Source organism: Tachysurus fulvidraco, chromosome 3 (assembly GCF_022655615.1).
Source record: "Tachysurus fulvidraco isolate hzauxx_2018 chromosome 3, HZAU_PFXX_2.0, whole genome shotgun sequence".
NCBI classification, from domain to species: Eukaryota; Metazoa; Chordata; class Actinopteri; order Siluriformes; family Bagridae; genus Tachysurus; species Tachysurus fulvidraco.
Window position 1 is genome coordinate 23898995 of NC_062520.1, and position 23823 is coordinate 23922817.

The following is a 23823-nucleotide window of genomic DNA, read 5'->3' on the forward strand; positions in this document are numbered from 1 at the left end:
TAAATCATAATGTTTTTTTAATCTAAATCATAATGTTTTTTGAAGTGTGAAATTTTACTTTTAGCTTTAGGAGCTTGCTTTTGTCAATGTTTAACCATATATTCACTTCCTCTTTCTCTTCCTCTTCGTTTTTCTCAGAATAGTTGATATCTGTCCTCTGGTGAATTAGGGAAGGAGTTTTGGACATGTCCAACAGGAACAGGACCCCAAGGAAGGATTAGATGAAGAGATTATCTCCTCTCATACAGCCGAAGAGTGCACTTTTGTCTGGTTAATTAAAACTCCAGTCACAAAAGAATGTTCACTCAGTCAACATACAATGCACCCACACACCTATGTGCCGTGATCCACCATCTTGGTACTGTATGTGCAAGTCTGTATTGTTTTCAAAGTATGTGCAATACATGCAATAACTAGGTAATATTTGCAATAACAATATCTGCAATAAACAAAACTGTGAAATGATACAGTATGTGAAATAACTAAAATTTTGTGTGTGCAACAATCTGTCAGGTGAGAAGGCCTGAGGTGTGAGGAGGCTCAGCCCTAAAGGTCTTTGGTGTGGTTGAGGAGTTCAACCATAGGAATTCTTAATATTTAATACTACAGCAAATCTTAGAACTAAAGCATTGAAATAATTCTATACAACTGAATGCTTCCAACTTTGTAACAACAGATTCTAGAAAGATGTCAAACAAACTTTTTTTTTGGCCATATACAGTATAATATACTGTATGTACAATAGAGGCTGATGGGAAATGTTTTTTGGGTTTTTTTGTATTTTATGTGTACAACATGTTAACCGTTATCTATGTGGTTGTTGTGAGGAAATGCTAGGATGTATACATTGCCATAAATATCGGATTTATAAATTGCCAATAATATAGGGTGCATACATTGCCTGCCAAATCAGGTCTGGATGATTCATACATTGGTTATTTTCAAATAAAATGCTGCTGTACCTTTTAGTTGTTTTTTTTTTTTACAGGATACAATTTCTTAGATTAACACATTTTCGGGTAAAATAGAATTGTGTGTTCCAGTTGTATTTGATATTCTTTGCACCCATTTTTGTATTTGCCAGTTATGCCCAATAGTCTTTGCTTATGCTCTGCAATCTCTGATCTTCCAATGCTCTCTACTGGCCAAAGGTGGGTTTACACAGTCTTAATATCATGTTATTGGGCTAATAAATGCATGCAGAAAATTCCCTGTCAGTGTCATCAGGCTGGTGGGGAAACACCAAATACAGCACACAAAAGGTATTGCTTTTTATTTTCCACACTGGAATATGCATGGAAATATGTACAAATATATAGAACTGTGCAAACATTTTTGGCTCCCTAATTTATAATAGGAGGTCATTTTATATGTTAATGTTATAATATTATATCTTCTGTATTCTCAGGTCACTATTGAAAATTTATTTTTTCCCCAAAGCAAATTAGATGTTAAAATTTTTATAGGTAAGTAAAGTAAGTAATGTATTCTGTTATGTAACAGACCACTGGAAGAAAAAAACAACACTGAAGGCTGTCAGGCTGCCAACTCCCTAAATATATAAAACTGCATATATTTGACCTCTTTATACTAATGAATATTATAGGCTACCATGTTAATATTGAATTTATTCTGTTTATTGCAGTTTACTGTTCTATATAGAAGTTTTTTGGGTGGTGCAAAAAAAAAGTCTGCTGAACAGCATTTCTACTATTTATAAACACTTAGATTTTCTCTAAAACATTGTTAATCTTAATGATTTAATGAAATTTTAGCTGTGGGTTTTACCACCATTTTACTAGAATGTTTTACAAAATAACCAAGACACTGTCATCAAAATAAAAGAACATTAACCATTGTAGCACAAAAGATTATGACTACAATTTTAAAGTTTCTGCTGTCAACATTTATTATGTTTTGAATGACTTCAGCATATTTGTGGCTGCAGGACATCATTAGTTTCACGTATAGAATGTCTAATAACATTCAACATCCTAGAAGAATTCTAGCATACTACATAAAACCCTTAACCATTTTTTTTTTAGTTTCTCTTCAACAGATATTTCCACAAAAGTACTAAAAAATATTGACATATTTAATATATCAATGACTCCTAAAATTCAATACAAGTACTTTTAATAACAACAATATAATCATATTAATGTCAAAGGTCAGTCGGAAAAGACCCAAATGCAGAGACACCTGGTAGAGGAGAAATGATCCGATTTATTGAGCAACAAAAGAGAAAAACAATCTTGGGTGGTGCTTACGGTTGGCCCAGCGGGCATAGCTCCAGGAGGACTTGAGAAGAATGGCATGTGCCTTTCTCCAGGTGCTCAAACAGCGTTTGACCAGGGCAAGAGACGATGGGACAGATGCCTCCAGGTCCTCAGAAGTAAATAAAATTAATTAAAATAAATAAAGCAAATTAAAAAGTTGACAGAGCCATGGAAAACAAAGGTAGGGAGTTGTAATCATAAACAAACCACATTAATTTTGTTGACCACGATTCAGGATTCTCTGAGCACAAGATTCGGGGACCGGTCTTCAATACTTGATTGAAATTTTCAGTTTGGCCATTAGTTTGAGGGTGGAAACCAGATGATAGACTGACCATAGCTCCCAGGAGTTGGCAGAAATCCTTCCAAAAGTTAGATGAATATTGGGGGCAGTAAACATGGGGCAGTCTCACTGGAAGTAGGGATCTTGCAAAGGGGAAGAATATGGCCCAACAAGCCAGAAGATTAGAGGACTGTCTAGCCTAATCTTGTTATATAGTGTTAACATTAATTATAAAGCACTGCAATACAAACATTATGCCAAGCCATGATTTGATTGGGGGAGGTGAAGAGTAGTATTGGTGTCACCAAGATGAGGATGGCTACTCTTTTGAATCTGGTTCCCCTTAAGTTTTGTTTATCATGTAATCACAGAGAGGTATGTTGTTGTTGTTGATGTTGTTGAGAGCACTTTTTTAATATAAGCAAGTTTCTCTTTAAAGTTTAGCCATAGATTTAAAGATATTTGAACTGATGACTTTGATTTGTTTATGTTTTATCAAGTTGCTTTAAAATGACAAACTGCTTTCATTTTCTTCCTCATTTTTCTAACATTTTCATTTACAGTACTTCTTAATAGGAATAGGTAGCTGGATTTATTATTATTCATTTATTAAGAAAAATACATAGCAAAGAAACAAAGCAGAGACATGCATACTGTATATACATACATACATGATATAATGCATAACCAAGATAAAACATGACAAAAGCTTAACAGGGAAACAGAAAAGAACAAATAGAGGTTTGAGGAATCTGTAGTCATGTAATGAGTTGAAACTAGCAGTCAGATGACACTAATCCCACAAAGTTCCTCCACTCTTTCTGTATTAACTATTACTAATGAATGGATGCTGGATTGAGGAAGTGTGGCTGATTTTCCTAAAAAAAAATGAGTGTTTCAGCAACCGGGGTAAGGATAGAACAGGGAGAGAAAAGAGCACTGGAAAGTGACCACATGGTGCTACAGAGCCTGAACCAGCCACCAGGTATGTCAGCAGTAACCATGGCAGCTACAGCTCTCTGTAAGTACTTATAAGGCTCTGCTTAATGCTGGATTTACCATGAACAAAAAATATTGAAATTTTATGATACTAAATGGTATAGAATGATTTAATTAAAAACTTTGAGGGGAAAAATACAGTTTCACATCAGTATGTTTTAATAGGAACATACATACATCAGTCAGACAGCCTCTTGAGGAGCTCTTCAAGCAGCTGTGGAGTCCAGACCTTCTGAAGGTCTGTCTACACCAGACTAGGTTCTAACAGCATTTGTATTGCTCTTGTTCCTGTACTCACTCCGTAAACTCTGCATTTCCTCCTCAAGTTTGGTCACATCTTTACCAAGTGTAGAAGCTGTGCACTTGAAGTCTTAGATCTTTTATATTGAATTATTTTTGTATTGTTCTGTTTAGCTGCACCCTTTATTATTACAAGGAAACTGCAATAATTCTAATGAAATTTGAATGAGTTTGTAACTGAAATAACCTAGAGTTTTAACCATTCTAATTTATAACCTTTATACCTTTTTGTATAAGATGTATTGAAAAAACCACAGAATTCTAAACAGGAAAATTAGACACATATGTCTAATAAATGATTTTACAGAATATATCTTTACAGAATATATATTGTCAAAACAAGTGAAAGTTTTTTGCCTTAAATAAAGAAATCAAAACAACAAAATGGAACGCAAGGTAAAAAAGATCACTGACCTTTCATAAAATATTCAAGGGTATTTCTTATCACACGCTATGTAAAGGCCCGATAAACAACAATATAAATAACCTTAAGTTATTAATAATAACTTAAGGTGAAAAGTTAAATTTACTAATCCTAAGTTCAATGAATTAGAATTAATACAAAAGTAATGCAATTTATTTTCTTATAAAATTACTTCACATACATGTTTTTATACATTTTCATCTCTCAGAGCTGTCATATGTACAGACTTTGACAGCTTCTATTCATGCTATAATTATTCATAAACATATTTAACAAATCATTGTTTTCCTCTCCTTTACACCAATAAAAACAAATATCCACTGTTACTTCCTCTTTCCAGAGCTGGTAACAGATAAAATGCAGTGTGTTGATCATACAATCATGTCTTCCTTCCTGAACTGGGTTTAACTTCCTATGACCTGGTGTCCACATACGTGGACATCACATTGTAACTAAAATACAAGCCAAACCAAAGATCGGGTCTTAGGAGATTAAACAAACATTATACAAAATAATCATTGCAGCAAAAGTGTTTGAAACTGAATTAGAATTACATGACTCAAAAATAAATGTCACAAAGCCTAGACTAGAAGAGTTAAATGCTGGTGCAGGAGGAAATGGACGCTTCTGAAAAGACCATAAACATCACCGATTAGGAATAAGAGGAGGTCAAAGAGCACTGATCAGTAAACATTCAGGTGCGATTTGACACAGTTTTATGCATATAACAATACATTAATAATTAACCATTAGGAGCAATGAGGGACATAATGTTTGTTAAAAATTCAAATGTCTGGACAGTTTGTAAACGTGCCAAGAAGAGGACAGATGAGCGTACAGTTTTATAGTTTCAGAGTAGTACTGTACAGAGTTTAACTGAGTTTTGTGGTTGCCGTGTTTTAAGTCGTCCTGAAGGGCTGCATGAAAGCAGCTCACAAAATGCATCACCAAAACATCAGCAAGGATCAGTCACACTACAAACAGAATTGTGTTATAGCCAAATGAGATCTTGTGAACAATGACCGTTGTTATAACTCTGTTGAAATTGGGCAAAGAATGCATGAAGTGCTTATAACCTTCTTAGCCATTACAAGAGGAAGTATGTTGATGAAACGTTAGCTAAAAAATGTTTTTATTTTGTAAATAAAAATAGGCTCTGATATTCCAGGAGTGCCAATATTTAGAGTAACACAAACATTTCCCTGATTGTCTCAATCCACTTTACTACACTGTTCCTACACTTACTGTACTCAGGGCTGTCTGTCTGCCTCTGTATTGCATGGAAACATGCTCTATCCGGTGTGTCATCTTGAGGATTTATTTTATTTAAGAGAGGAATAAAAATCACAATACATTTGGTAATACTATGTCTGAAATGTCAGCTACTCCATATCAATTTCTCGCAATCTTGCAGTTGTAGTGAATATCAGCACAGCTGTGATTACTTGCAGCACTCATCCTGCACCCTTGTGCCTACAACCAAATCACAGCTGTGCATCAAGCATCGCATTAATTCAGGCAGGCCACGCAGTAAGCTGCATCAGCTGCTAATAAATCCTCGCCTGGGTGTGTGTGTGTGTGTGTGTGTGTCTATTCATTCCCCAGTGCTGCCTCCCTGCCCAGTCCATGCATGCGCACGGACAGAACAGAACCATTCCGCCAACACCAACTGTATGCTCGCTAACCTTCATTTACGAAGTGGTCCTGACTGAATGATGTTCAATATAACTCCTGCTTGTGTAATATTTCATAAATATCATTTGTTGCATGAGTTATTCTGGAGTTTACTTCAGTGCTACTGTATATAAGAATTTCTCCAATCTACTACTTTGATGAAACTTATCCTTGTCCTAAATATAATTGAAGTAAAGCTACTTACCTCATTATCAAAAAAGAGCTGATTTCTGCATGTCAGGGGTTTTCATATATTACTCCCTAGATGGTTAGTTATACATTCATTCAATAAGCTGTACGTGACATCACAAAATGTCAGAATAACAATAGTTAAATTCATCACAATGGGGATAGGGTTAAATTAATAATGGTGTACAAATCAAATAAATGGACTGTTTACCTCATCAGGGTGAGGTGTGTGACGCATCACAGGATTGTTATGGGAGCCGACCATATTTTCATAGTATGTATCCTAAAAAATAAAAGAACGCTGTAAAATGTAAATAATTACATTTATGACATACATTTAATGGACTGTGTGTTTACTGATGATTATTAAGTTTTCAGATGATTATTAGTACACATTTGAGTCAATGTAATTTCATGACTTTGAGCAGCATGACACAGACTAATCTATGGCTTCTACAGTACATGCTATGGGATGAAGTACAGTCGCCCCAGTAGCTTAAAACGTAAAGAGCATCTAAATTCAATATCTTCCAGTGTAGCAATAGTGTAATAGCAATAATGTACAAATCAAATTAATAGACTCTTTACCATAACAGGGTGAGGTGTGTGAGGCGTCTGAGTGTCAGATCCACCCACAGTCACCCTGGTGTTCAGATTATGGAATCTGGGGATATTTTCATACTGTGAATCCTAAAAATAAAAGCAGGACTCTGTAAAATGGGTAAATAAATACACTTGACATACATTTAGTGAACTGTACTTTACTGATGAACAATTTCATTAAAAGTGATAAGCAAATTATTAGTACACATTCAAGTCCATGTAACTTCATGACTAAGCAGCACAACACACACTAATCTATGGCTTCTACATGCTGTGGGATGAAGTACAGTCGTTCTAGCAGCTTTAAAGGTAAAGAGCAGCTAAATTAAACATCTTGCAGTGTATCTTGCTTCTTCAAATTGAAACTAATTTTCCTAATATCACCACTTTTTTCTTGAATAAAGAAACTGACTTACATGTCCACCTGCATTATGTGTTGCTGTATAAGAAAGAATATATAAATAGATCATTATGTTGTAGTAAATGATGGTGTATATAAATACTGTACAGCCTAAACAAACACAGAATCTCCCAGGAATGGCATAATCAATCTCATAAAAATGCCATCAGCTAATGTCTGGTCTTTAACGCTGAGCAAATATTTATCAATGACTGAAGATCTTCACACAAACCTCCACTCTGGTTATTTCCTCTGGAGTTTGTTCTTGGCCTGAATGACAGTAAAATGTAGACCAGATTATAGTGTCATACAGATTGAAGTGTTATTTCATATTACATGAGTGAGCAACAAGAAGACAAATTTACATAGACATATTTAATATTAAGAACACATACATTGATTTGATATCAAATTTTACTTCACCTTTATAAAAACAGCACTTTGAGTGTTAACAGTTATAATTATGAACAATTAAACAATTATGATACTGACTTCATGTTCTATGAGTCGCTTACAAAAAAATACATGTTTATAACTCATAGAAACTATGAATACCCATATGAATACCTATTACTAAATACCCATATATGAAATAAGTATATTTGAAATTAAGGGTTTAATTTACTTACTCTTTTACTTTCACAAAATAGAAAATCAAACCAGCAATTGCAGCAACAGCTAATAAAACTCCAATAACAATCCCAGCTATAGCTCCTGCAGACAGTGAATCTCCATCTCCTCCTTCACTCCCTCTATCTATTAATAGATAAAAAATAGAAACCTGCAGATTATCTTTTAAGAACATGTCACAAAATGTGTTGTACAAAAATTATAGAAATATATTAAAGGTATGTTTGAAAGCCAGTGTTGACATTTGAAATGACCAAAACAAACACGCCCCTAACTCAAATGGGTCCCACCCCTGAATTGATAGCTCCGCCCACACATACATACGTAACCCAGCCAACTAATGGAAAGAAATGTATCTTTATCATAGCTGAAGGGAAAAACAATACGATTGCAGTAAACAAACAAGCAAAAATGACAAGCATAATCATGCAAAGGACGGTATATATTAGTTCTGTGAAGCAAAGCAAAACCAACGTTACTCACCTATCGAGAAGGAAAAAAGCGCCTCGGCGTCTTAAGTAACGTTAGAGCTATACACTGTTACTACACAAAACGCTGTTGTAGCTGCCTCTCTACATTACTACGATAGAAAAGAGGTGTTATTTGTGTAGTAACAGCGTTTAGCTCAGGAGTTATTGACTCGGGAATCTCCAATCTGTGAATATGCGCCAACTTCCCGCTCCTTCAGGTCTCTCCAACGCTGGAAAGCTGATCCTATATTAACACGGGTCCTACATCTTGCCTTATCGTAAGCCTTTCTTCGCTTTCTTTCTTTGTTTTTATTCTCCATGCCAATGTTATAACCGCCTCCAGAGATAATGTCAGGCTGACTCTCTCTCTCTCTCTCTTTGTATGATGGAAGTATATTATTTGCAGTAACTTAACTTACGTCTTGTACTGTCAAGCAAAGCCCTACAAGTATTAGCATTTAATAAACTTCACATTCAAGAAGTACTCTCAAAAGCAGAGTTTTAATAAGGAAGATGGTCACTGAAAATTTGATTTTCTAAACACTGACTGATTTTCACCCCTCGCCACTAGATTATATTTATATAATAATCACATGGAGTTATCAGAATTTTTGAAACGATTAATTTCCGCAAAGTGCAGATAGAAATTAAAATTATAGAAATAATGCTTTAAATTAAATGTTATTTCTACTACAATATAATATCTATAGTAATTCAGAGGGACATGAAGCATTAGCATTACCTTTAAGCCTAAGCCTAAAAGATTTTGTGTTATTGATAAGCTGATGCACTTTGTAAGGAGATAATTATTTAACAACTAAGGAAGGATTGCTCATTGTCTGTGCTTTGTAACATTCATCACAGGAGTCTCTGGTTTTCACGGAAACATGACACACCCATAATGAATTATTTTCCTATAACAGCATGCCACAACTCTGTTTACTCCTTACATAATACTGTACAAAACATACTACTTAAATAATAATTTACTTCCTTGTGAGTGCAAAATATTGTATCAATCCATTTTCAATTTCTTTGTGAAGAGATTAATCTGTCAGTGTTTTTCAGGTTAACTAATTTATTTACAATTTTTCTATTGCCATCTACTACAGTTAAATAAACATTTTTTCTACCAAAATTTCAGCAACAATAAAAATTCTCCACATTTCCAGGGGAGCTGCTTTGATTTGAATTTAATTTTGTTGCACGATTTAAATAACTAATCTATAACCCACCTAGTATATTGACGCTGATCGGTTCAGACACAGAGTTTTGTAGGGTCTGTGTGTTATGGGCTATGCAGGTGTAATTGCCACTGTGACTGATCTGAATGTTGTTCAGTTTGAGCACTTGGCCCTTTTCAACAAGCTCTGTTCCATTCACAGCCCAATGAAACTCAGCAGCAGGCCTGGACTCAGCTGAGCAGTTTAATTTGAGATTAGATCCAGAACTGTAGAAGGGTCCCTCTGGATCTGCTGCCACAACAACATTTTCAGGACCATCTGCAATGGAACAGTCCATATTTAGTCATCTTTAGAGCCATCATGGTCTTGTGGAGACCAGGTATAACATGCATGATTGTTGGATACACCTCATGACTGTCAACAAGTCGCATGATATAACATGACTCACAGTAAATGGTGAGGCTGAATGGGAGACTCCTATTTCTGCTGATGCTGTTGTATACTTCACACTCGTATGGGCCTGTGTCACCTCTCATCACACTGGTAATGGTCAGTTTGCTGTTGTTGTCTGTTATCTGGATTCGCTCCCCTGCTGTTATCTCAGAGCTGTCATTTAGCCAAATAAATGAAAAAAAGGAGCCGGAAGCAGAGCAGACGAAACTCACAGTGTTGAATTCGACCAGCTCTGTTTGACTTGGTACTATGGTAACATTGGAGACTGGATCTGGGACTTAAAATATAGTACAGGGCTCAGACACACAACTTAATACACAAGGTAACACAAATTAACTTTAAAAAGGATAAGGATAAAGATAATAAAGATATATTTTAACTATACTTTTGTAGTAAAAAACTTAAAAAAAAAAAATAATAATAATAATTAGAATAATAAGTAAAATTATACAATAATTCTTTATCTCTGAAATTAAGGAATACTCTCAAAACCAAGGAATTGCCTAAATGGCTGAAAACACCACAGTTTCGATCACAATTACACAATTTTGTGTAATTCATACAGCAATTTGCTAAAACTAATATATTATAAACTAGATTTATAAATTAATAAGATTCAAATGGACATGATTTTATACTATTTAAAGCTGCTGGTTGTTATTAAAATAAGGAAAGCCCTTACAATATGCATACAATGGTTCATTAACAAAGGATTTGGAATCAGAAACTAATAATGAACATATAATACTAATATAATACTAATATTAAGAGATATTTAAATTCACTAAAATATTCAACTCAAACACTACTGATATACAATAAATAATATAAACTCTTTAATAAACATTTCTTTGTTACATTTTAATGAATGTTTATATGAAGTCTCTTATAGAATCAGAGGCATTGTCAAGCACCAGTTTGTGAATACAAATGCTTAATTGTAATGATGACTTTTTCACTGTTGTACAGAGCAGCAGCACAGAAGCAAACACCTGAGCAGTAAAGTTTTACCATGTATTTACAAAATAAGAAACTGTAAAACAATTGTGTTTAAAAGAAAAGTTTTTTTTTTACTCACCAAGCACCAGCAGTGAGGTGTGAGCAATGTAAGTAGTTGTAGTGTCTACACTCAGTACATATTGTCCAGTATCACTCTCAGTCAGGCTCCTGAGCTCCAGAGCTAAAGATGTGGTGTTAAAACTGACTCTGTCTTTGTACGGTGGCAGTATATTAACTCCATTCGGTGGTCCAGAAAGAATGACTGCTGTATTAAAGTTCCATCTGACAAAGCTGTGAGGAGGATCAGGAATACGTTTTGGGGGTAATTACTACATTCTCCCCAACTGTTTTATTTATACTCTCAGGTAATTCCAACACTTGGCCAAAGCCTCGACCTGTGTAAATAAACAAATATATACGTTTAGCTTTCGTTTATTCCTCTCTTTTTTTTTGTCTGCGTTCTGTCAGAAATCACATTAATAAAAACAGACCCAAATGTAAGGATATAAAATAAAAACAGATTTCATTAACAAAGACACTAACTAACTAACTAACTAACTAACTAACTAACTAAATAAATAAATAAATACACGAAACCAAAACACTGAGCGCAGAGGAAATAAATCCACATAATAATGACCCCAATAACAAACAGGTGAGTGAGACAAGACACGTGACAGAAAACACTGCCGAACGCCCCCTAACGGTCGAGCAGAGAATGTCCATGCAGGAGTCCTGACAGGGAATTACATAATAAAGCAGTATTTACAGTAAAGTTTCACTAAGATTATTAACTGTAGATTTTGGAGAGAGAGAGAGAGAGAGAGAGAGAGAGAGAGAGAGAGAGAGAGAGAGAGAGAGAGAGAGAGAGAGAGAGAGTCACCTGAACATGTCAGTAGCAGAAGCAGACTGCAGCACACAGTGTGTAAATCCATCAGGAGAGATCCGGAGCTCCACCACTGCTACTCAATAATCGTCTCTAAAGAGAGATCTGTAGTGAATAATCACTTCAGGCTTCAGTGGATAAAATAGTGTTATGTTCAGTTTCCGCCTTTGTAACTGTATAACTAGCCAAGGGACGAGTCATAATTTGTGACCTTTGAACCAAAACGTGTTTATGCTAATTCTCTTCAAATGTCAATCCCATTTATGTTGTTATAGCAATATAAGATGTTCACCTCAGTTAATATCTGAAACATCATTTCTGAATTTGTCAGTTATGAGCTACCGACACTGATCAGACAGCGCCCTCTACTGGTCAAATACAGTTTCACACAGTCAATATCATGCATTCAGTGTCAGAAAAGAGCAAAAAGCATCTGTAGAAAAAAAGTTAAAATAAATTACACAGATGATTTTTCTATTCACAAATGTGTCACACTGACAAGCAAAACTTTCACTGTACTCTTTTTATTTTATTCTCTACTAAAGACAGTTAAATGATATTACATTATTATGTTTATGTAAGATGAGGGTCATGTATACATTTTCTGTTCAGTAGAAATCACTATAAAATCACTAAACAGAGAACAAAACAGACTGTCAGATTAATGATAATTTCCATATTTACACAAATCACAATATAAATATTTCATTTATCTATATCTCTTATGAATTACAGGAAAAATGATAAAAGCTTTAAATTCAGATGCCTGAGATGTATATCTATCTATCAGAAAGCAGATCAGTAACCTTTTAAACAATATTATTCACACTAATGTTTCTCTCTCGTTACAGGACAGGATAAACACTATACATAGTGTATAGAACAGCTTACAAGAGCAAACATAAAGTGAAATATAAAATGCATAGGCTTTGACTGCCTATATTTATTTTAATCATTCATACAGAATTTTGTTTTTAATCTAAATCATAATGTTTTTTTAATCTAAATCATAATGTTTTTTGAAGTGTGAAATTTTACTTTTAGCTTTAGGAGCTTGCTTTTGTCAATGTTTAACCATATATTCACTTCCTCTTTCTCTTCCTCTTCGTTTTTCTCAGAATAGTTGATATCTGTCCTCTGGTGAATTAGGGAAGGTGTTTTGGACATGTCCAACAGGAACAGGACCCCAAGGAAGGATTAGATGAAGAGATTATCTCCTCTCATACAGCCGAAGAGTGCACTTTTGTCTGGTTAATTAAAACTCCAGTCACAAAAGAATGTTCACTCAGTCAACATACAATGCACCCACACACCTATGTGCTGTGATCCACCATCTTGGTACTGTATGTGCAAGTCTGTATTGTTTTCAAAGTATGTGCAATACATGCAATAACTAGGTAATATTTGCAATAACAATATCTGCAATAAACAAAACTGTGAAATGATACAGTATGTGAAATAACTAAAATTTTGTGTGTGCAACAATCTGTCAGGTGAGGAGGCCTGAGGTGTGAGGAGGCTCAGCCCTAAAGGTCTTTGGTGTGGTTGAGGAGTTCAACCACAGGAATTCTTAATATTTAATACTACAGCAAATCTTAGAACTAAAGCATTGAAATAATTCTATACAACTGAATGCTTCCAACTTTGTAACAACAGTTTCTAGAAAGATGTCAAACTTTTTTTTTGGCCATATACAGTATAATATACTGTATGTACAATAGAGGCTGATGGGAAATGTTTTTTAGGTTTTTTTGTATTTTATGTGTACAACATGTTAACCGTTATCTATGTGGTTGTTGTGAGGAAATGCTAGGATGTATACATTGCCATAAATATCGGATTTATAAATTGCCAATAATATAGGGTGCATACATTGCCTGCCAAATCAGGTCTGGATGATTCATACATTGGTTATTTTCAAATAAAATGCTGCTGTACCTTTTAGTTGTTGTTTTTTCTTTACAGGATACAATTTCTTAGATTAACACATTTTCGGGTAAAATAGAATTGTGTGTTCCAGTTGTATTTGATATTTTTTGCACCCGTTTTTGTATTTGCCAGTTATGCCCAATAGTCTTTGCTTATGCTCTGCAATCTCTGATCTTCCGATGCTCTCTACTGGCCAAAGGTGGGTTTACACAGTCTTAATATCATGTTATTGGGCTAATAAATGCAGAAAATTCACTGTCAGTGTCATCAGGCTGGTGGGGAAACACCAAATACAGCACACAAAAGGTATTGCTTTTTATTTTCCACACTGGAATATGCATGGAAATATGTACAAATATACAGAACTGTGCAAACATTTTTGGCTCCCTAATTTATAATAAGAGGTCATTTTATATGTTAATGTTATAATATTATATCTTCTGTATTCTCAGGTCACTATTGAAATTTTTTTTTCCCCCAAAGCAAATTAGATGTTAAAATTTTTATAGGTAAGTAAAGTAAGTAATGTATTCTGTTATGTAACAGACCACTGGAAGAAAAAACAACACTGAAGGCTGTCAGGCTGCCAACTCCCTAAATATATAAAACTGCATATATTTGACCTCTTTATACTAATGAATATTATAGGCTACCATGTTAATATTGAATTTATTCTGTTTATTGCAGTTTACTGTTCTATATAGAAGTTTTTTGGGTGGTGCAAAAAAAAAGTCTGCTGAACAGCATTTCTACTATTTATAAACACTTAGATTTTCTCTAAAACATTGTTAATCTTAATGATTTAATGAAATTTTAGCTGTGGGTTTTACCACCATTTTACTAGAATGTTTTACAAAATAACCAAGACACTGTCATCAAAATAAAAGAACATTAACCATTGTAGCACAAAAGATTATGACTACAATTTTAAAGTTTCTGCTGTCAACATTTATTATGTTTTGAATGACTTCAGCATATTTGTGGCTGCAGGACATCATTAGTTTCACGTATAGAATGTCTAATAACATTCAACATCCTAGAAGAATTCTAGCATACTACATAAAACCCTTAACCATTTTTTTTTTAGTTTCTCTTCAACAGATATTTCCACAAAAGTACTAAAAAATATTGACATATTTAATATATCAATGACTCCTAAAATTCAATACAAGTACTTTTAATAACAACAATATAATCATATTAATATGTCAAAGGTCAGTCGGAAAAGACCCAAATGCAGAGACACCTGGTAGAGGAGAAATGATCCGATTTATTGAGCAACAAAAGAGAAAAACAATCTTGGGTGGTGCTTACGGTTGGCCCAGCGGGCATAGCTCCAGGAGGACTTGAGAAGAATGGCATGTGCCTTTCTCCAGGTGCTCAAACAGCGTTTGACCAGGGCAAGAGACGATGGGACAGATGCCTCCAGGTCCTCAGAAGTAAATAAAATTAATTAAAATAAATAAAGCAAATTAAAAAGTTGACAGAGCCATGGAAAACAAAGGTAGGGAGTTGTAATCATAAACAAACCACATTAATTTTGTTGACCACGATTCAGGATTCTCTGAGCACAAGATTCGGGGACCGGTCTTCAATACTTGATTGAAATTTTCAGTTTGGCCATTAGTTTGAGGGTGGAAACCAGATGATAGACTGACCATAGCTCCCAGGAGTTGGCAGAAATCCTTCCAAAAGTTAGATGAATATTGGGGGCAGTAAACATGGGGCAGTCTCACTGGAAGTAGGGATCTTGCAAAGGGGAAGAATATGGCCCAACAAGCCAGAAGATTAGAGGACTGGCTTTAAAGGGTAGCATCTCCATCTTCATGAGAATACAGTTAGAGTATAGAATAGAGTTTGTACATGGACTGTGTAGCAGCTGAACAAAATTAAAAATAAGTCCTTGAATTAATACATTTTATTTTTCAGCATAAATCCTCACACTTCCCGGTTCGCAATGCTCACTTCCACTTCGGTGGCCATCTTGAATTTTCACTTTCGGAGCGGTGAAAATTTTGTGTCACCAGGCACCTACAGTATACTAGGATGCAGCCTACACATATTTCTTTGCAAGATGGTCTTCTAAGGCTGCCTTTGTTCCTGTCCCTGCTCTGCCTGGTTTGACCCTGCCTGTTTTTCTAGTTGCCGTTTACAGATTAGTGACAGTTCTTTTACTTTTTACAGTCTAGCCTAATCTTGTTATATAGTGTTAACATTAATTATAAAGCACTGCAATACAAACATTATGCCAAGCCATGATTTGATTGGGGAGGTGAAGAATAGTATTGGTGTCACCAAGATGAGGATGGCTACTCTTTTGAATCTGGTTCCCCTTAAGTTTTGTTTATCATGTAATCACAGAGAGGTATGTTGTTGTTGATGTTGTTGAGAGCACTTTTTTAATATAAGCAAGTTTCTCTTTAAAGTTTAGCCAAAGATTTAAAGATATTTGAACTGATGACTTTGATTTGTTTATGTTTTATCAAGTTGCTTTAAAATGACAAACTGCTTTCATTTTCTTCCTCATTTTTCTAACATTTTCATTTACAGTACTTCTTAATAGGAATAGGTAGCTGGATTTATTATTATTCATTTATTAAGAAAAATACATAGCAAAGAAACAAAGCAGAGACATGCATACTGTATATACATACATACATGATATAATGCATAACCAAGATAAAACATGACAAAAGCTTAACAGGGAAACAGAAAAGAACAAATAGAGGTTTGAGGAATCTGTAGTCATGTAATGAGTTGAAACTAGCAGTCAGATGACACTAATCCCACAAAGTTCCTCCACTCTTTCTGTATTAACTATTACTAATGAATGGATGCTGGATTGAGGAAGTGTGGCTGATTTTCCTAAAAAAAAAATGAGTGTTTCAGTGAACGGGGTAAGGATAAAACTGGGAAAGAAAAGAGCACTGGAAAGTGACTACATTGTGCTACAGAGCCTGGACCAGCCACCAGGTATGTCAGCAGTAACCACGGCAGCTACAGCTCTCTGTAAGTACTTATAAGGATCTGCTTAATGCTGGATTTACCATGAACAAAAAAATTTGAAATTTTATGATACTAAATGGTATAGACTGATTAAATAAATTTTGAGGGGAATAACTACAGTTTCACATCAGTATGTTTTAATAGGAACATACATTTGGACTTTTTTTTTCAGTCAGACAGTCTCTTGGTTGTCCTTGGCCAATAAAAGCAGCTGTGGAGTCCAGACCTTCTGATGGTCTGTCTACACAAGACTAGGTTCTAACAGCATTTGTATTGCTCTTGTTCCTGTACTCACTCCGTGAAGTCTGCATTTTCCTTCTCAAGTTTGGCCACATCTTTACCAAGTGTAGAAACTGTGCACTTGAAGTCTTAGATCTTTTATATTGAATTCTCTTTGTATTGTTCTGTTTAGCTGCACCCTTTATTATTACAAGGAAACTGCAATAATTCTAATGAAATTTGAATGAGTTTGTAACTGAAATAACCTAGAGTTTTAACCATTCTAATTTATAACCTTTATACCTTTTTGTATAAGATGTATTGAAAAAAACACAGAATTCTAAACAGGAAAATTAGACACATATGTCTAATAAATGATTTTACAGAATATATCTTTACAGAATATATATTGTCAAAACAAGTGAAAGTTTTTTGCCTTAAATAAAGAAATCAAAACAACAAAATGGAACGCAAGGTAAAAAAGATCACTGACCTTTCATAAAATATTCAAGGGTATTTCTTATCACACGCTATGTAAAGGCCCGATAAACAACAATATAAATAACCTTAAGTTATTAATAATAACTTAAGGTGAAAAGTTAAATTTACTAATCCTAAGTTCAATGAATTAGAATTAATACAAAAGTAATGCAATTTATTTTCTTATAAAATTACTTCACATACATGTTTTTATACATTTTCATCTCTCAGAGTTGTCATATGTACAGACTTTGACAGCTTCTATTCATGCTATAATTATTCATAAACATATTTAACAAATCATTGTTTTCCGCTCCTTTACACCAAATCAATACAAATATTCACTGTTACGTCCTCTTTCCATTTGTCCTCTTTAATCCCTATAACAGATAAAATGCAGTGTGTTGATCACACAATCATGTCTTCCTTCCTGAACTTCCTATGACCTGGTGTCCACATACGTGGACATCACATTGTAACTAAAATGCAAGCCAAACCAAAGATCGGGTCTTAGGAGATTAAACAAACATTATACAAAATAATCATTGTAGCAAAAGTGTTTGAAACTGAATTAGAATTACATGACTCAAAAATAAATGTCACAAAGCCTAGACTAGAAGAGTTAAATGCTGGTGCAGGAGGAAATGGACGCTTCTGAAAGACCATAAACATCACCGATTAGGAATAAGAGGAGGTCAAAGAGCACTGATCAGTAAACATTCAGGTGCGATTTGACACAGTTTTATGCATATAACAATACATTAATAATTAACCATTAGGAGCAATGAGGGACATAATGTTTGTTAAAAATTCAAATGTCTGGACAGTTTGTAAACGTGCCAAGAAGAGGACAGATGAGCGTACAGTTTTATAGTTTCAGAGTAGTACTGTACAGAGTTTAACTGAGTTTTGTGGTTGCCGTGTTTTAAGTCGTCCTGAAGGGCTGCATGAAAGCAGCTCACAAAATGCATCACCAAAACATCAGCAAGGATCAGTCACACTACAAACAGAATTGTGTTATAGCCAAATGAGATCTTGTGAACAATGACCGTTGTTATAACTCTGTTGAAATTGGGCAAAGAATGCATGAAGTGCTTATAACCTTCTTAGCCATTACAAGAGGAAGTATGTTGATGAAACGTTAGCTAAAAAATGTTTTTATTTTGTAAATAAAAATAGGCTCTGATATTCCAGGAGTGCCAATATTTAGAGTAACACAAACATTTCCCTGATTGTCTCAATCCACTTTACTACACTGTTCCTACACTTACTGTACTCAGGGCTGTCTGTCTGCCTCTGTATTGCATGGAAACATGCTCTATCCGGTGTGTCATCTTGAGGATTTATTTTATTTAAGAGAGGAATAAAAATCACAATACATTTGGTAATACTATGTCTGAAATGTCAGCTACTCCATATCAATTTCTCGCAGTCTTGCAGTTGTAGTGAATATCAGCACAGCTGTGATTACTTGCAGCACTCATCCTGCACCCTTGTGCCTACAACCAAATCACAGCTGTGCATCAAGCATCGCATTAATTCAGGCAGGCCACGCAGTAAGCTGCATCAGCTGCTAATAAATCCTCGCCTGGGTGTGTGTGTGTGTGTGTGTGTGTGTCTATTCATTCCCCAGTGCTGCCTCCCTGCCCAGTCCATGCATGCGCACGGACAGAACAGAACCATCCCGCCAACACCAACTGTATGCTCGCTAACCTTCATTTACGAAGTGGTCCTGACTGAATGATGTTCAATATAACTCCTGCTTGTGTAATATTTCATAAATATCATTTGTTGCATGAGTTATTCTGGAGTTTACTTCAGTGCTACTGTATATAAGAATTTCTCCAATCTACTACTTTGATGAAACTTATCCTTGTCCTAAATATAATTGAAGTAAAGCTACTTACCTCATTATCAAAAAAGAGCTGATTTCTGCATGTCAGGGGTTTTCATATATTACTCCCTAGATGGTTAGTTATACATTAATTCAATAAGCTGTACGTGACATCACAAAATGTCAGAATAACAATAGTTAAATTCATCACAATGGGGATAGGGTTAAATTAATAATGGTGTACAAATCAAATAAATGGACTGTTTACCTCATCAGGGTGAGGTGTGTGACGCATCACAGGGTTGTTATGGGAGCCGACCATATTTTCATAGTATGTATCCTAAAAAATAAAAGAACGCTGTAAAATGTAAATAATTACATTTATGACATACATTTAATGGACTGTGTGTTTACTGATGATTATTAAGTTTTCAGATGATTATTAGTACACATTTGAGTCAATGTAATTTCATGACTTTGAGCAGCATGACACAGACTAATCTATGGCTTCTACAGTACATGCTATGGGATGAAGTACAGTCGCCCCAGTAGCTTAAAACGTAAAGAGCATCTAAATTCAATATCTTCCAGTGTAGCAATAGTGTAATAGCAATAATGTACAAAACAAATTAATAGACTGTTTACCGTAACAGGGTGAGGTTTGTGAGGCGTCTGAGTGTCAGATCCACCCACAGTCACCCTGGTGTTCAGATTATGGAATCTGAGGATATTTTCATACTGTGAATCCTAAAAATAAAAGCAGAACTCTGTAAAATAGGTAAATAAATACACTTGACATACATTTAGTGAACTGTACTTTACTGATGAACAATTTCATTAAAAGTGATAAGCAAATTATTAGTACACATTCAAGTCCATGTAACTTCATGACTAAGCAGCACAACACACACTAATCTATGGCTTCTGCATGCTGTGGGATGAAGTACAGTCGTTCTAGCAGCTTTAAAGGTAAAGAGCAGCTAAATTAAACATCTTGCAGTGTATCTTGCTTCTTCAAATTGAAACTAATTTTCCTAATATCACCACTTTTTTCTTGAATAAAGAAACCGACTTACATGTCCACCTGCATTATGTGTTGCTGTATAAGAAAGAATATATAAATAGATCATTATGTTGTAGTAAATGATGGTGTATATAAATACTGTACAGCCTAAACAAACACAGAATCTCCCAGGAATGGCATAATCATATCTCATAAAAATGCCATCAGCTAATGTCTGGTCTTTAACACTGAGCAAATATTTATCAATGACTGAAGATCTTCACACAAACCTCCACTCTGGTTATTTCCTCTGGAGTTTGTTCTTGGCCTGAATGACAGTAAAATGTAGACCAGATTATAGTGTCATACAGATTGAAGTGTTATTTCATATTACATGAGTGAGCAACAAGAAGACAAATTTACATAGACATATTTAATATTAAGAACACATACATTGATTTGATATCAAATTTTACTTCACCTTTATAAAAACAGCACTTTGAGTGTTAACAGGTATAATTATGAACAATTAAACAATTATGGTACTGACTTCATGTTCTATGCGTCGCTTACAAAAAAAATACATGTTTATAACTCATAGAAAAGAACTGTTACTAAATATCCATATATGAAATAAGTATATTTGAAATTAAGGGTCTAATTTACTTACATTTCTTTTACTTTCACAAAATAGAAAATCAAACCAGCAATTGCAGCAACAGCTAATAAAACTCCAATAACAATCCCAGCTATAGCTCCTGCAGACAGTGAATCTCCATCTCCTCCTTCATTCCCACTATCTATTAATAGATAAAAAAATTGAAACCTGCAGATTATCTTTTAAGAACATGTCACCATAAGCAAGTCATTTTTTTAAATAACTTTTTTACATGACACACGAAAACCTCTTATAGTTAAGTGGAAACTCCAATACAGTTTAATTTTGGAGCCCACAATCCCTCTGAGAGCTTCCTAATTCATTGGTTGAACATTGGTCATGTGGCTTATTTATCAATATAAATGATAAAATGTGTCTGCTGTTATTTCACCACTGCTTTATTTTTTTTTTCACTTGACACAAAAGATAAAATTCTGCTCTTTTCATTAATGTTGTTCATTATAATCCTCTTCTGTATTTTTTTTAGTAAATTCTCTTTTATATAGTGTTGTACAAAAATTATAGAAATATATTAAAGGTATGTTTGAAAGCCAATGTTGACATTTGAAATCACCAAAACAAACACGCCCCTAACCCAAATGGGTCCCACCCCTGAATTGATAGCTCCGCCCACACATACATACGTAACCCAGAAAACTAATGGAAAGAAATGTATCTTTATCATAGCTGAAGGGAGACTCGAATCTGTTTATATGTGGCCAACTTCCCGCTCCTTCAGTTCTCTCCAGCACTGGAAAGCTGATCCTATATTAACACGGGTCCTACATCTTGCCTTATCGTAAGCCTTTCTTCGCTTTCTTTCTTTGTTTTTATTCTCCATGCCAATGATAAAACCGCCTTCTGCTAATGTCACATATGCGCACTGAACACTCTCCGCCAATATTGACAAGACCCGCCCCTTTCTGCTTATTGGCTACACGTTTCTTTTGATTTTTGTTTAGTTTGTCGTCCCGACTCAGTTTTCTGAAGCGTTTCTCAAACAACAGAGACCCCACCTTTAAGTCACAAAAACAAATTCTATGTTTACTCAGAAGTAAAACATTACAAATTGTTTTACAAAGACAGGATTTCTGAATTAAGAATCTTAGATAATTCTGCAAAATCTATTAGCAAGAATATGAATGCAGTTCAAAATCATATATTGGAGCAGTTTTAATTCAGTCTACTGAATTCCTATAATCTAGTGTTTTGTTTTGAATTGACTGTAAAATGTTACGAAATGTATTTTAAGATGTTGTTCTAGATCGTGTAAGAAAATTATTTAGTGCTTTGTTTTTTTTTACTCACCAAGCACCAGCAGTGAGGTTTGACCAGTGAAAAGATTTATTACAGTGTCTACAGTCAGAAAATATATCCAGTATCATTCTCAGTCAGGCTCCTGAGCTCCAGAGATAATGTCAGGCTGACTCTCTCTCTCTCTCTTTGTATGATCGAAGAATAGTATTTGCACTCAATGTTCCAGAAAGAATATTTGTTGTATTAACCCTCCATCTGACTATGTAGTAAGGAGGATCAGGAATATGGATTGGGGAAATCACTACATTCTAGCGAACCACTTTATTAATACTCTGAGGTCATTTAAACATATGGCATATATGTTGACACAGTTTCTCTTGGCATATGCAATTTTATATAAACTATACAGCACTGTGAGTCTGTATTGCAAACATATCTTTCAATAACTAATCTATAACGCACATAGTACAGTGACATTAATGAGTTGAGACACTTCATGACTGTCAAAAAGTCGCATGATATGAAATAACTCACCATTAATCTTAATGGTGAGGCTGACTGGAAGACTCTTTTTTCTGCTGATGCTGTTGTATGCTTCACACTCGTATGGGCCTGTGTCACCTCTTATCACACTGGTAATGGTCAAATTTCTGTTGTTGTCTGTTAGCTGAACTCGTTCCCCTGCCGTTACCTCAGAGCTGCCATTCAGCCAAATAAATGAAAGAGAGGAGCCGGATGCAGAGCAGATGACACTCACAGTGTTGTTGAGTTCAACTTCGGTTAGACTTGGTATTATGGCAACGTTGGAGACTGGCACTGGGGATTAAAATGTAATACAGGACTCAGATACATTCAATTTTGCATAATATATCAACACTAATCTATAGTAAAAACAGTAATACAGTAATCACTAGAAACACTATTAGCCCTGTCAGTACCGTTAAGACTAAATATCAATGACCTACAATCAAGATAATACTGTAATCACTTTACTTACTCTATTAGTTAATATTATTTAAAATAATTATAACTTACTGTCTCAAGCAAAGCCCTACAAGAATTAGCACTTAATAACCTTCACATTTAAGAAGTTCTCTCAAGTTTTAATAAGGAAAATGGTCACTGAAAATTCGAAGAGTAATACAGTAATCACTAGAAACACTATTTGCCCTGTCAGTACAGTTAAGACTAAATATCAATGATCTACGATCAAGATAATACTGTAATCATTTTACTCTATTAGCTAATATGATTTAAAATAATTACTTCTTGTACTGTCAAGCAAAGCCCTACAAGTATTAGCATTTAATAAACTTCACATTCAAGAAGTACTCTCAAAAGCAGAAGACAGTCACTGAAAATTCGATTTTCTAAACACTGACTTATTTTCACCCCTCGCCACTAGATTATATTTATATAATAATCACACATGGAGTTATCAGAATGTTTAAACATGATTAATTTCCGCAAAGTGCAGACAGAAATTAAAATTATAGAAATAATGCTTTAAATTAAATGTTATTTCTACTACAATATAATATCTATAGTAATTCAGAGGGACATGTACAGCAGAAGCATTACCTTTAAGCCTAAGCCTAAAAGATTTTGTAGAAATCTTTGGAAGACTTTGGTAGAAGTGAAAGTCACCTTTTAGAATATTACTC

The 23823-nt window shown here is 34.6% G+C and overlaps 1 protein-coding gene across 1 annotated transcript in view; it reads right to left on the minus strand.

Moving 5' to 3' along the window:
- The window catches only part of LOC125140842 (carcinoembryonic antigen-related cell adhesion molecule 5-like), a 141933-nt gene that overhangs the window by 102504 nt on the left and 15606 nt on the right, over positions 1 to 23823 (minus strand). Inside the window, exons 7-20 of the mRNA XM_047811012.1 lie at positions 22694 to 22975; positions 20915 to 21044; positions 20535 to 20572; positions 20318 to 20340; positions 19887 to 19988; positions 19510 to 19581; positions 15439 to 15524; positions 10967 to 11214; positions 9884 to 10165; positions 9487 to 9753; positions 7781 to 7907; positions 7384 to 7421; positions 7168 to 7190; positions 6737 to 6838 (exon numbers count right to left, since the gene is read on the minus strand). Coding sequence (XP_047666968.1) covers positions 6737 to 6838; positions 7168 to 7190; positions 7384 to 7421; positions 7781 to 7907; positions 9487 to 9753; positions 9884 to 10165; positions 10967 to 11214; positions 15439 to 15524; positions 19510 to 19581; positions 19887 to 19988; positions 20318 to 20340; positions 20535 to 20572; positions 20915 to 21044; positions 22694 to 22975 — 1820 coding nt within the window. The remainder of the gene's footprint in view (positions 1 to 6736; positions 6839 to 7167; positions 7191 to 7383; positions 7422 to 7780; positions 7908 to 9486; positions 9754 to 9883; positions 10166 to 10966; positions 11215 to 15438; positions 15525 to 19509; positions 19582 to 19886; positions 19989 to 20317; positions 20341 to 20534; positions 20573 to 20914; positions 21045 to 22693; positions 22976 to 23823) is intronic.